Source organism: Pleurodeles waltl, chromosome 4_2 (assembly GCF_031143425.1).
Source record: "Pleurodeles waltl isolate 20211129_DDA chromosome 4_2, aPleWal1.hap1.20221129, whole genome shotgun sequence".
Classification (NCBI taxonomy): Eukaryota; Metazoa; Chordata; class Amphibia; order Caudata; family Salamandridae; genus Pleurodeles; species Pleurodeles waltl.
The window spans coordinates 993,345,759-993,360,904 of NC_090443.1; the positions used below are offsets into that span (position 1 = coordinate 993,345,759).

Sequence of the window (15,146 nt, forward strand, 5' to 3'; positions counted from 1 at the left end):
CGTGATCGGTCTGAATTCCTCCGCCTCTGCAAGGTCCGCACAGATAGGTCATGAAATAGTTGGAGTTCATGCCCTCGAAAGAGTACATGCTGAAGGTTGCGGGCCCGCTGTAGAATCTTTTCTTTAAGAACAAAATTATGCAGGCAGGCTAGGATGTCCGGAAGGCAGTCTCCAGGGCTCCCAGCACGCCCAACCCTGTGAACCCGATCCAGGACCACCTCCTGTGTCTGTCCGAGCCAAGCAGAGAGCAAAACAGGTCCACCACGTAGCCCCCAATGTCCTCCTTTTCAACACCAACCAGAGCCCCTCTAATACGAATATTTTGTTGCCTCGAGCGATTTTCCAAGTATTCGACCGCCATCTGGAGGAGGTCCTGCTGCTCTCGGAGGTGGACTACCTCCTGTTGCAGGCCCGCCACCTCTTCACCGCAAGGGATCTCACTATTCTCTAGCTGCGATACACATTCACCCAAGGAGGTAACCTCTCCTCGTACTCCTTCACCTCCTGTGAGATGTCCCTACGCAGCTCTTGGATATCGCCCCGGAGAGACTCAAACAGGGAGGTCAGAAAGCCCTTCGTAACGGGTGAACTCTCCTCTGGATCTGTCTCCACCCGACTCTCCAGGGCCCTCGTCCCAGGTAAGTCCTCCGCCGTAGTCCCAGATGTCAGGGGCGCCCCTGCCAGCATGTCCCTCACTGAGCGCTCACGTTTGGATTTTGATGTCGCCATGGCGCACTGTCCTGTTCACGCCTCGCCGGTTCAGTCCTGCTGGGCTTCCAGGGTCTCCATCTAAGGCCGATCCGTACATGCCACCCTGTCTGCGACCGCACCTGGGTCCAACCCCCAGCAGTCACCACCTGCAGCGATCCGCTCCTGATGCCTTTTCCCGTGTGTATACAGGCCCACACTTATTTAAAGTTTAAATATTGGAGTGGAGCAGCCCGGGGGCCGAGCAACTGGGCCCCTAACTTCTATCGGGGCCTCGCACTTCTACAAGGCCTCACTCCAAGGCGCCAGAGTGAGGAGGCCCCGTCTGCATCCCCGATCCGATGGCACATGGGGGAGCACCCCTCTCCTTCAGGGCATCCCGGATTCTCGGGCCGGGACCCACGGCGCAGTCCAGTTGCTCTGGGGCCCAGAGTGAGCCCCCATGCCCCCGATCCCTCGGCACCACGCTCAGAAGGGCCGCCGGGGGAGAGACCGTCCCGCGGCCCAGGCCGCCTCTTGTGCCGCTCCGCGGTCCCACCCCGACTCCGGGGCCGAGCTCCGCTCTCCCCGCGGGAGCGGTGCAGGCCTTACCCGGCCACCGCCGAGCGTCAAGGAGCCCCCGGGAGCCCCCGGGGGAGCCTCACAATTTGGGGGGAGCCTCCAGGCTTCCCCCAGACAGGCCACAAAGCACTTTGATGGGTCGAGGCGGCGGAGCACTGGAGGGCACGTCTTAGCACTCCGCCATCTTGGACACGCCCCTTAAAACATTTTTTATATTTCTTTTTACAAAAAATAATATTTTTTATTATGTTACGTATTCTTTCTTAAGGGGAGATCTCTGGCACAGTGGTGGGGATCTCCACCTACCTGTGAAAAGTTACTAGTAGCAACATTATGGGTGTCATTCCAACCCTGGCGTTCGGTGTTAAAGCTGCGGCCAAACCGCAAATAGGCTGGCGGGAAAAAAATGGAATTCCGACCCTGGCGGAAACCGCCAACAGAGACCGCCACATTACCACACCGCCCGCCACGGCGGCACAAACAAACAGCGCTGCGGTCACCGCCAACAGACAGGCGGGAGACAATGTACCGCCCACTTTATCACAACCTACCAATCCGCCACCTTTTCCGGGGCGGTAGCCCCGCCGATAAAAACACGGCAGAAACAGCCATTTCGAAGGGAAAACGCTCACCTCCATACAGCCCACGAGGAATCAGGACAGCATGGAACCCGAACTCCACATACTCCCAGCGATAGTGTTCCTACTCCTCTACCAGGAGCACGAACGCCGGCGCAGAAGACAACGGTGAGTACTACACCTACGACACAGGGGAGGGGGGAGGGGAAAATATTACGGGTACACACATACGCGACACACCCACCCTCACCCTCACCCACTACAACAAACACATCAATGCATAGCAACACATCAGAGTGACACCCCCCAAAACCCCCGGAAGAATGCAAATACAAAAGGAAATGATTCTAAACATTGGAATATATTGTATTACTGGCTTAAAAATATATATACACATCAAAAACTCTTATATACATAAATGTACAAGTCAGAGCATTGTAGCAGGCATTGTCCGTGGACCACTGGGCCCAAATCACATGGGCAAAGCCCACACAGGATACCTGACTCCAACGGAGAGAACACTCCAGGGGCATCAGATAGCAAAACTACAGGCACCTCAGGGGGAAGTAAGTGTGTGTGTATTTTGAGCGCAGCGGTGTGTACCGCCAATAGAATACCGCGGTTGAAAGACCGCCGCGTGGATTCATGTGTCGTGATAGTGTGGGCGTATTTCTGTTGGCGTGGCGGTGGAGGTTTGGTCATCGCCAGTTTCTCGCTGCCCTTTGGTGTGGCGGACTTTTGTGGATGTATGTATTTTGGCGGTTTGCCTGTTGTGGGTCAGAATGACCGTGGCGGTTTACCGCGGCGGTATGTTGGCGGTCTTCTGACAGCGGTAAGCGGCTTTTACCGCCAAGGTTGGAATGACCATCTACATGTGTAAATTCAGTCTTAGGTGTCTCCACTCCCTGAACTGAGGGACTGGAGACATGTAAGTTAACAGTTCGGCGCACATTAACGCTTGGAAATTGTTAATTGCACAAATGTATAGATTTAAACATAGGTGCAGGAATAGATTTACGTGTGAGTGAATGTACAGGTGTAATTGTACCTTTGTGAATAAGTCCCATGATGTCAAGGTGGTCCACAAAATCAGCTTAGTAGCTGTCTTATTCAATCACAACCTGTTTACTTCAATCCAGCCCAAGGAAGTAAAAAATGTCAGAAATCTTGTATATAGTGATAAACGGCCATATGTACAAACACTTTTTCCCATAGACACAGAATGGGTAAAAACCTTTGCTACATCTGGCCCAAAGTTCCTTCCAACAGTGGGTTTTATGGTCAAATGGATCAAGTCTTAGATTTTTTACTTAGTGTGCAGTTACAATTTGCAAGATATGACAGGTCAGTTGGAATAGGCCTGGGTGAATTTGCATATCTAGGACTTGCCGTAGACCATATAGTTGAGGCACCCCAGGAATAGACTGTAAGGCAGGTTGCACAGCCGATATCAGGGAAATCCTCGAAGCAGCACAGGCTGATGCTAACTTCAGTGGTTTAGATCGGTGTTATCAAGATGATTGCTACTGCCAATCTGCCATATGTATCAACTGATATTTCTTATTTTCCCCTGACAATTTTTGTTGATTTGCACCTTGGCCTGAAAATTATGTTTGGGAAGGGGTGTAACCTGTGTGCGGCGTGCTGGTGTAATTTTATTAGCAAGGTGAAAAAAGTTCTTGTGATTCAAGGCGCAGCATTAATACACTGCTCTGTAGTTCAAATCAATAAATAAATAGATGGTTTACCGGTTTAAGGCATAGAGTGCAGGTTAGACACAGCCTCAAAAATAATGAGTTTTGACTAGAAATGAGGGTGACTCCATTCACTGGTATTTTACTAACCTGGACGTAGGTTAACAATGTTTCCCCTGTGTAGTAGGATGAAAGTGGGTGTGGTCCTGTACCTTTATTTTATGCTTTGACTTCTGCAGTGTGGAGACCTATTCCAAGCCTCAGAATTTGTGACTTTAGAAACTTTGACAGACGCCACTGAGTTTGCCGAGAATTTTGGTTATTGGCATCAGCAGCACAGGCACCTAATTAGCTTAATTTTCGCACCATTTATCAAGCAGGTCCACCAGTAATGCTCCATTTGATACTGTGATGCAAATTTGTAACTGTAGGGCAAAATTAATTACCCTGAATAAGCTGTAGGCAATCAACAGCCCACTCTGTGCATCAGAGGCACAGTTATTTTGGTGGCGTCAGTGACACAATTGGACTAATAATGAGATCTCTACATTCCCCAAGCCTCTCCTCTGAATGCAGAGGATATTCTTCCAGCAGAGCGAGATCTGTGTAGCTCAGAATAATAACAGACATACAGAAGCAACAAACATATAGAGATGTACCATCCACCAATGATACTAATTATGTTCTGAAGCAGAAACATGGTGCTTACCAGGCCTCGTGACACATACAGGAATCAACAGAGGTCCCGATCACCTCACAGTTTATCTTCTGGAAATCTTCCAAGTGGTCACTGAATTCAGTAATTTCTACTGGGCAAACCTGGCTGAAGTCCATTGGATAGAAGAAGAATACCAGATATTTCCCTGCAGAGGAGAGATGAGGCTTCATTCATCTATTATCCTTATTAGGAAAAGGGTCATCAGCAGAAAACTTAACCAAAAACAACTTCTTTCATGGTGTCAGATTGAAAGTCACTAGTCAGTAATGATATGCTGTCTGCTCCCGATTTTTCCATAAATTACAAACTTGGCATGGTGGCTTGCACATAGGACTCATGCCACAAAGCCCACGGCAGGTACCCTCGAGACTTTGAGATCTGATTATCACTCTTGGGTCACCTCGTTCGAGCTCACCTAAGAGTGATATTGCTTTCAAAAGGAGTTCAAGAAGTGACATAACTAGCAGATGTTGGCAACTAATCAATGGTCATGTGGCACAGGCTTTTATAGCTGTTCCCCAGGTTAGGAAGTGGCATTCTGTCCTGATAATTCTATGCTGCCAGCTATCACTGAGGTCCCTCACAAGAGACAAGTGCATGAAGTGCTGGGGTGCTCCTGATGTGGAGGTCAACATCTCCAAGTTGTCCGCTTCAATTAAGATTGCTGTAGACCTTGCAGGTATCTGTATTATTTTTGTGCAGCTTGCAAGCCCCTGCACTGTTATTTCTTCTTTCATTTTCATGCATACAAAACTGTAGGGTGTTATGAGGCAAGGAGGAGAATATTGTGCACCCCTCAAAAATTGGTACAAGTTCAAGCAAGTTCTTCTTCTAGCCTGCAAAACGAACACCACCTGTTCAAAAGTAATAGCGAATAAGAGAACAGGAATTTCCTACCTGGCCATCCACCTCACAACATGGTTCCAGCAACCAATACAGATAACCTTGTAGCATTACAGAATGTCTGTGATCAGCATGGACACAGAGAAAATGCAAGCTTTACGGGTTGTTAGTTACTATGTACCTGGATTTGGATGGGTCCTGTCAATGTTTCACAAGATATCAGTGGTACAGTGGCCTGGTACTATCTGCCTCAGAAAATTAATGTTAGCTGTTTCTGCTGTGAGCCGAGATAACTCCTCACCATTTGACCATCACCAACTAAAATATTAGAACAAAGGCAGGATTCACTTAATTTCAGATTCAGAATCAGACTCTAGGTCTGAGGAAAGAAAGTATGCTCGTGATTTGGGTGTTCACCTTACATATCAAACCCAAAATATCAGTGGGACAGAATATTGAGGGCAAAATATAAAAAATAAATATTGACAGTTTAGTCTTTCTATACCTAACTCCACCTAATATACCTACATGGTACATATCGCTTCAAGGTACGTAGATGTGAAATTAGGAATTATAAATCTATAATTCCCTATATGCACTTATCTTTCAGTATTTTGTTCCTCAATATTCTTGGAAAATAATATTGTTGGAGTCTGTATTTAGTAGTAAAATCATTCATTTCATATGAGGAAGAATGAAATACTGTGCAACTGCTAAGCTAAGCTGCTCCTACACTGAAGACCTACTTCTTGTGTGATGCCCCTGCTCATGATTAGAGAGCTACTGCCAAGCCCACTTCAGGAAGTACTGCACCAGGAATGAGACCCTCGTTCCCTGGCTTTTTCCTATGCCCTCTTGAGAAGGAGGCTGTGGTGCATGTAAGGTGAAAGTGAAAAAGTAAAAAGGTTTCTGATTCAGACTGCAGACATTAGCAGGTGGCAGGTGGGGTGTCAGCCCACTCTAACTTTGTCTCCAATGATTTGTTACTCACAGGTCTTCCCCTCCTCTCTCTCTTCCAGCTGCACTACAAGCTCTGAACCTGAAGGTCACACTCATACCCCAAGCCTGAGAGACTCCCATCCCCTTTGTGATATGGACCTGACAGATGATAGATGTGCCCTCTGAGTGTGTGGTGAAGAGCTCATGGGGAACGTTCCTGTGCTCCAGTCAGACATGTCTGCTTTGGTGCATTGTCCCTGGGACTGTTGCTGATTCCTAGCACCCATCATGTGCTCTAAGTCCGCAGGCCAGTGCAAAGGACTATCAGCAAGACTGCACATGAACGCAACTAGTAAGAGGAAAGCAAAGATACACACACTGAACATTCTGAGCCATTTCACACATGCAGTGCCTAGGGTTCAAATATAGGTACCAATGTTTAAGTCATGCTTGTGCCCCTTTTGTAAAAATTTACACAGTTGTAGTTGCCATCAAAGCAGAAGTGGGTAGAATTGTGTATGAGAATGAGTAGGGGCTGCAGGCACAAGTGCAGCCAGGCAGCTGCCCAACATGGGGACAGCACATAGGAGGAGAAGTGGACAACTTTCCCACCAACTGAACTCTGTAATGCCCTCTATTTTCATCATCTGCCCCCACCTGCCACCCCCATCTCAATTAACCTCTCCGGACTTGCTTTCTCCATTTAGCCCATGCTCTTCCCATTCCATAAAAAAACATTTCCAAAAGCAGCAACCACGTAGCAATGACCAACACCATCAGAGGAGTTCCTGCTTCCTCTATAATAAGTGTGACACAAACTGCACTTCTCAATACCTCTAGAATACTGTTTTGTAAGCCCACTCAAATCATATTGTATTGTTCAATGCTGTGATTTCCGCTCATGCCAGGTTGAATTTACCTACATTTGTGCTTGTTTTCCTACAAGGAGTTGTTATTGTGTGGAACTGACTAAGGCCAGTAGTTGGGCTCTTTCAACTGGCCCCTGGAGTGACATCATCTGTCAGTGGCCATATCTTGGCATGTGTTATCATTGCCAACAAGGATGGAGGGTTTCAACAAGGATTTATGTAGAGCCATGGAGCCAAAAGCTTTTGATACAGGTTATGTGGCCTTGTGGTGCCCTTCTCAGTCACAGCCTGTTGACTTTCCCTGCTGAGGATTTACGTTTGAGAGATTAATTCAAAAGATAAAACTTCCTACTGTGTTGAACCTGGTCTCTGTGTACAACCCACGCTCCTTACCGGTCAAGCACAATGTGATGACCATGCTTGACAATTAAAGCTTTTTGCCACTATTTTTGTTTAAAACTGCAAACATTCATATTCCCAGTTACTGTTATTATAGTTTTGTTGTTTTGGTGTTATTTTATTCATTAAAATATTCTATGTTTTTATAAATAAAAGTGGGATTGTTATTGTGTTGTGTTGCTGACTCTTTACCTGTTTTGGTACTTGCAAATGCTTCAAACGTTTGCTTCAGTTAAACCTGTCTGGTCTGTGCCATAGCTACCAAGAGTTGAGTTGTCAATAAGGTTGAGGGAGAGAAAACCCTCCAAAGAAGCAAGAGGAAGTGTGAAGCCAGGCTAAACAGGTCAGAATGTAGATGAAGAGAAGGTCGGAAAACAAGCACAAACAGACCTGAAAGGCAGAAGGGTGAGTGTACTTCCAATATGGGACCCAACAGGAATAAGAACAGAGACAAAAATCAAAGCGAGGGGTGAATAAACCAGTTGAAAAATACTACTTTGACTGTGTTGTGACACAGTGAGAACTGTTACTTCGCCTACAAGAGAAGAAACAGAAAACAAAAACAAGAAGTCATAAGCCATACAATACTGGATTGGGTAAAAACAGATTAGAACATGATAAGTAAGTGATCCAGTGCTACAACCGTTGCCCAAAATGTACTTCAAGTCCCAAAGAGGCTGTGGCACTGGGATCTCAGTTTAATCAAGCAATCAATCAACCAGGCACTTGTTTAGTGCAGCTTATCACCCAAGGGGTCTCAAGGCGCTGTTGCGGATGTGCTGTTTACTCAAAGAGCCAGGTCCTGAGGTCCTTCCTGAACTGCTACAGAGAGGTGGCCTGTCTGAGGTTGAGTGGGAGCGTGTTCCATGCCCGTGCTGCGAGGTAGGAAAAGGATCTGCCTCCAGCTGTGCTCTTCCTGATTCTGAGGATGGTGGTTAGGGTGAGATGGGAGGATCGGAGCTGTCTGGGTGGGGGTGTAGAAGGACAGGCGGTGCTTGAGGTAGGCTGGTCCGATGTTGTGCAGTGCCTTGTAGGTGTGTGTCAGTAGCTTGTTTGTCGATCAGGAGAAAGGTCTCTGAGGTGGGCAGAGATGTGGCTGTGATGGGGGATGTCCAGGATGAGTCTGGCTGCTGCATTCTGGATTCTCTGTAGTGTTGTTTGAAGCTTCTTTGTGACGCCGGCATAGAGGGCATTGCCGTAGTCCAGTTTGCTGCTGACAAGCCCACGGTGATCGTACTTCTTGACTCAGTGGGGATCCACTTGAATATCTTCCGAAGGAGGTGCATGTTGTGGAAGCATGACAATGAGACGGTGCTGCCTTTACAGGTCATGGAGAGCGTGGAGTCCAGGATGATGCCCAGGTTGCATTCGTGCTCTGTTAATCAAGATGAGAGCTCCACCAAAAGACATTTTTAAACAACTGCTGTATGTTCTGTGCAGCTAATTAGAGTGAGTACACGTGATAGGGGAGCTGTCACTGCAGGTGTCTCAGGACTGATTCAGACTGACATGATTGAAAATGCATCTGCTTCATCTTAAGGCTCTGCTGAAAGATTTGATCCCCTCATTGCTTCTTATATTTGAAACAAATGCTGTGGTTCAAGGAACTGTGAATCCAACAACTGATATCACATCAGCAGAAATGGAAGCTAATGATTCTATAGACCGTGACGTTCAAGGAAATCTGCTGTAATTGAAAGCGGATCCAGAGTTGATAAATGTCTTGACAACACTTCTTGATGAAGAATCTGCTTCTTTGCTTCAGCTCTTAATTGGTTCAACACCTGAAACTGGGTGACAGACTTTGATGTCATTCTTGTCAGATGAAAAAGAAGAATGATTTTTCTTATGTGCTTTACATTCATACATGCATAGTATGTATAGCTGTATGCATTTGGTAATTCTATACCATAAACCAAGCCAAAAGGAAGCAGAACATTGTACATGGTCAAAGAGTAGCTTAACGTCTACAATTAAGAGGAGAGAAAGCTCAGCTGGATGGTTAATGCATTGTAATTGAAACAGTGTTAGTGTGGCCATGATGAACTGCCCCAGCGATGGACTATTTATACATGTCTTTCATTCATTTACATACATGTCTATAGACATGCATACAAAGGATGCATATTATTAACTACATCACTACCATCTAATTTTTTTAGCAAAAGAGGGGCGGTACTTTCATTTAATGCGTTACGTCCGTCCTCAAGGGAGGTTGATGTGAACTCTTAATAACATTTATACTAGCCTTTTACTAACAAGCTGATGTGAATTGGGAAATGTGTTTTCAGTGTTAGGGTGTAAAGTAATTGAGAGAACATTCTAGTTCTTTCAGTTTAGAAGGCTGTGGTTGTCATCCATGATCAGAGAAGCCGCAAAATAAGCATAATAAGGCTTGGGGAGGGGAGGAGTGTGGTTCCCATCCCTTTAATAATAAAATTAGGTCCCATTGGATGGTGTCCCCGTGGCCACAATAGACTTGGGGAGGGGCTGAGCGGCCCCTCTCCTCTTAATTCTGTTAAGTGTCCTCAGGGGATGGGGTACCCATGGCCTCCTAAGGCTCGAAAAGGGGGCACCACATGCCCTCCTCACCTTTAGTTAAAGTATGGTCCTGAGGGATGGGGTCGCCAGGGCCCATTTAGGCTTGGGCAGGGGCAGCCACACATCCCTTCCCATAATGTTTATGTTTTTAGGCCTGGTGGATGGTTTTCCTGGTGCCTCCTAAGGCTGGGGGAGGTGACCACATGTCCCCGTCCCCTAATAAAATATGTTTTGGCCCCTGGGGATGGGGGTACCTGTGGCTAATAGTGGCTTTGGGGTGGGGGCTGTGCACACTCCTTCTCCTTTTTTAAAAAGAATGGCTCTGGGGACCCTGGGGCCAATTTTGGCTTGGTGTGTTGACTGCAAGACTCACTTCCACGGTGGGGGAATTGGCTGCTTGCAGGAGGTCATTGTCTGCAGCCAACCCTCTGCCTTGCATGGCCCTGGTTGTCTTTAAGTATGGGAACAAAATACTAAAATAATTAACTGAAAAAAACAATGGTTGAAGTCATGATATTTTTAGGATTTGTAATCATATTTTTATTTAATTGAAAATAAAATTCGAAATTTTCTGAAAAACAAACAAAAGTTAAAGTGCCATTATAGTTAGCTAAAAATTTCAGTCCCTACACAACATTTTGAACTAAAAAACACAGGAATTCACCAGTTATATTTAGCAGAGCTAGCTATAACTTGTGCCCCTCCATGCACTGCTTATGACCTCAAATATTACATCAGTCATTACATGTTCTAAGACATAAATTATTACATCACTGATGATATCATCCATGCTACCTTTGTTCACATTACTCTGTAAATTAGTATGGTAGGATGAAAGTAAGTACGAACAAAATATTTCAAAATAATATGAAGCATAACTAAAGCCATCACACATACAACTCTCCTTAGGTGAAGCAAGCTTCTATTATTTGCCACATCGTCCCTATACCATACACTTCATCTCTAGCAGAGCGCATGTTGACCACAAAGATGGATAACCCCTACTGTATACGGTGTTCAATCTGTATACTACTGTTCAGAGAAAACAAGCTACATCCAGACACTTAGGGCCATATTTATACTTTTTGACGCAAAACTGCGCTAACGCAGTTTTGCGCCAAAAAATTTCGCGCTGGCTAACGCCATTCTGAAGCGCCATGCGGGCGCCGTATTTATTCAATGACGTTAGCCGGCGTTAGCCGCCGGCGCTGTCTGGTGTGCGTTAAAAAAACGACGTACACCAGGCAGCGCCGGCGTAGGGGGAAAATGGCGTATGGGCGCCCACAAATGGTGCAAGTCAGGCTGAGGCAAAAAAATCGCCTCAACCCGATTTGCGCCATTTTTTTACGACACCCAACCCCTATTGAAATGACTCCTGTCTTAGCAAAGACAGGAGTCATGCCCCCTTGCCCAATGGCCATGCCCAGGGGACTTCTGTCCCCTGGGCATGGTCATTGGGCATAGTGGCATGTAGGGGGGCACAAATCAGGCCCCCCTATGCCACAATTTTTTTTAAAAAAAAATACTTACCTGAACTTACCTTAATGTCCCTGGGGTGGGTCCCTCCATCCTTGGGTGTCCTCCTGGGGTGGGCAAGGGTGGCAGGGGGTGTCCCTGGGGGCAGGGGAGGGCACTTCTGGGCTCATTCTGAGCCCACAGGTCCCTTAACGCCTGCCCTGACCCAGGCGCTAAAATCCGGCGCTAATGCGGGTTTTTTAGACCCGCCCACTCCCGGGCGTCATTTTTGCCCGGGAGTATAAATACGACGCATATGCATCGGAGTCATTTTTTAAGACGGGAACGCCTACCTTGCATATCATTAACGCAAGGAAGGTGTTCACGCAAAAAAATTGCGCTAACTCCATGAACTTTGGCACTAGACGCGTCTAACGCCAAAGTATAAATATGGAGTTAGTTTTGCGTCGAATTTGCGTTCTAAAAGAACGTTCTAAAGGTCATACTACCTATAGCCTTACACTGCTGAAAGGTTTATAGATAGATCACCTTTGGTGGCTACTCAGCAGATCTACATGGGCAACTGTCTAGAGCACACAGTTGTTTTCCTCAGTTTTCGATGTAGAAATTGTCATGCTGCAACACCTCCCTCAAAAATACTCAACGCTGCTCACAATACTTGGTATCTACTACATAGAATCTTTGCCCAATTGCAAACCTTTTACCAAAATCAAAATACTTGTGTCCAACACACTGGATACAACTCATCAACTATCATCTGGACACAATGTCAGTCATGTACCCATAAGGAGCTCAAAAGCTCTACACATCCATTAGGAGCACAAACATTTTGTTAACACACCAATTAGCACAAAGAAGCTGTACAGAATTAGGTACAGAAGTAGGATGATGCTTACACGCCTCTATGCAAAGTATAAAACAAACTAACACACTCATTGGGGTATAGCCAGTGAAATGTGTTACAATATTGGTGTGTGCCTATGTCTGCAGTTGAGAGTCCAAGGTTCCTTACATAATAAACCTTGAGTACCCGAAAATAAAATGTCCTGATCAAATATAAATATGTCATTCATACATATAAGACAAAAGATATGTTGTGCGGTTTGCTTTTCTCATTGTTAGCATAGCTGTCAGTGTTATTTTATTCCCAAACATGGAAATACGTATCATCAAGCATAACTCCTACATCACGCAAACATACTATGACTTCCAGATCAAAGGACAGGTATTTAGGTGTGGAAGGCAAATGAAGGAGTTATTCTTGTCAGGACATAATCCGCTCTAGGATGATCAAAGATTTGATGAGGAAGAGTAACAAAGTACTAATTGGGCACTTCCTGGATGCTCGGATTAATATTCGTATGAAGCTCCTTTACCTCTTGGATACCGCTGCTCTATGTGTAATATGAGTGAAACCCAGTCCTATCTCGGTAAAATCACTTTTGGTGTATCATAATGTTTATACTTACCCCTGTAATGGTTCAGCTGGATCTCTTTCAGTTGCCCATCTGGCATGAACGCCATACACTTAAAGTCTGGGGCGGGTTTTCCAATCTTTGCATGGCAGGCTGCCATTTCTACGCTGGCTGGAATAAAAAATGCATAGGACACATTAAACCATGATCCAATATTTCTTGCTTGATTAATGAAGAAAATCATGTAATTAAGGTGTGAGGAGAAAATGATTCATTTATTCAACTATTAAGTGGAGGTGATCGTGTAACTCATGGAGCAGGGAGATAGCTAATGCCATTAGGAAAGATACTTTCCAGAACTAAATAACATGTTTAAAAAAAAAAAAATCTGAAGGATTAAGTGGGGAGGGATAGAATTACATCAAAGCCAATACCTTGGGGGAAGGTCTCTTGTTTTTTTGATGCAGGTTGTAAGAAATTGGGCTACTGGAGGTGAAACCCTACTCTAGCAGCAGCCACAATTCTTTATTAGGGTGAAGTCACAGGCAACCCAAACTTAACCTGTGCTGAAACCCTGGTAACTTGGCAAAATCAGTCAGGCTTAATTTAGAGGCAACAAGGTTTATTTACAAGCTCCTTGCGGCAGCAGTGCATCACTGTTTATGACACTCTAGTGGTGCAGAATGGAGACCCATATCTACGAACCCACACAAAGACACTTTAGGGCATATCTATTCTCTGTTTGCGCCAGATTTGTGTCTTTTTTTTTTACACAAATCCGGAGCAAACTTAACTCCATATTTATATTTTGGCACTAGACATGTCTAGCGCCAAAATATTGGAGTTAAAGTAATTTTCTGCCTCCAGAAAACTACTTTGTGTCAATGAGATGCAAGGTAGGCGATCCCTAGCAAAAAATGACTCAAAGACCCACGTGCCTTATTTATCCTCCTGTGCAAAACGCACGCACGGGAGGGAGGCGGGTCTAAATAATGGCGCTAAGCTTGCTTAGCTCCATTATTTAACGCCTGGGTCAGGGCAGGCGTTAGGGGACCTATGGGCCTATTTCCTAATGGCCATGCCCAGGGGACTTTCCCCTGGGCATGGCCATTAGGCTTGGGGCATGACTCCTGTCTTTACTGCGACAGGAGTCATGTCCATGGGGGTTGTGCGTCTAACAATGGTGCTTATTTTGACTCTAACCTGATTAGCGGCATTCTTTCAGGCACAACCTCCAGTTTCCCCTACACCTCTCCTACCCGGTTAGCATCATGTATTTTAATGCTACCCGGGCCTTAGTGCCGGCTTGCACCATTCCTTAAATATGGCGCCCGACTGGCATTCGGGATGGCGCTATACTTTTTGACGCAAGCCTGCGCTAACGCTGGTTTGCGTCAAAAAGTATAAATATGGGCCTTTCTATGGCTTTTCATAGATATGGTGTAAGGCAATGAAGTGCAAGTCACTGCGTTGCTTGACACTGCGTTGGGGGGAGTTCCATTGCTGTGGGTTTTCCCATGCAACACCCATGGGATTTCCAGATTTACAAGGATCTGTAAACCTAGGAATGCATCAAAACTGTCTGTCTCCCCAGGGGAAGTGTAATGAAGAGAAATATCTTTATTTCTCCTAGCTTTTGCCTCTTTCTATGTGTGCTGCATCCTGCAGCACACTTAGAAAGAGGAAAATGCCTCCATAGATTGTTTTTGTGCAGGAAGGTGCCCATTCCTGCATGAAAACTATCCTACCAACAATTCAGATACCCTTGGACCATGGTGCAAGAGTGCCTGCGTTGGTGCTAGGCACAACATTGTGCCCTGACGCTGGCTGGGAGGACAGGAATGCACTGTATCTCATAAATATGGTGCATTCCTGCCCTTTGGAAATGACTTAGGGCACTGCAGCAAAAATACTTCTGGCACTGCCCTACAATAAGAATCCAATCAGTAGCGCCGGAGAGAAACAATTTTGACGATTAAAGGGAAAAGTGCACCAATAAGCACAAAGTACAAACTCTGGATATCAGGTTGTGCTGGACTGGGAAAGTCACAAGTTCAGGCTAAATGCGATGAACTGTGGGCTGGCTAAAGGGACCCAGTTAGGTCCACTGAACAGTGTATCTTAAATCCTGGATGTGCAGTGACATCCTGCATCGAGTATAATTTGTGCAGCAGCAATTCTTAGGAGCTGCAAGGCTGTGTTGCAAGGTCCTGCATAATTGTCCAGCATGCCAACGATGAGGGGTATATATCTTTATTGTTTATGATTATTTAAAACCATTACAATTTAAAGAGAGCACTGAGCACATATTTCAGCATTGAATTGTAGCTATTAAAATGAATTTTGTTAATAAAACAGAGGGTAACTAAACTCTTTCAACTAGCCAGAGTAATCAGCATTAAAAA

General features: G+C 45.6%; 1 protein-coding gene across 1 annotated transcript in view; it reads right to left on the bottom strand.

Annotated features, from left to right (window-relative positions):
- LOC138293969 (peroxiredoxin-like) overlaps window positions 1–12,901 on the bottom strand; it is a 166,414-nt gene extending 153,513 nt beyond the window's left edge. The window contains exons 1-2 of the mRNA XM_069233230.1: window positions 12,796–12,901; window positions 4,251–4,404 (exon numbers count right to left, since the gene is read on the bottom strand). Coding sequence (XP_069089331.1) covers window positions 4,251–4,404; window positions 12,796–12,901 — 260 coding nt within the window. The remainder of the gene's footprint in view (window positions 1–4,250; window positions 4,405–12,795) is intronic.
- Between the last annotated feature and the right edge of the window lie 2,245 nt (window positions 12,902–15,146).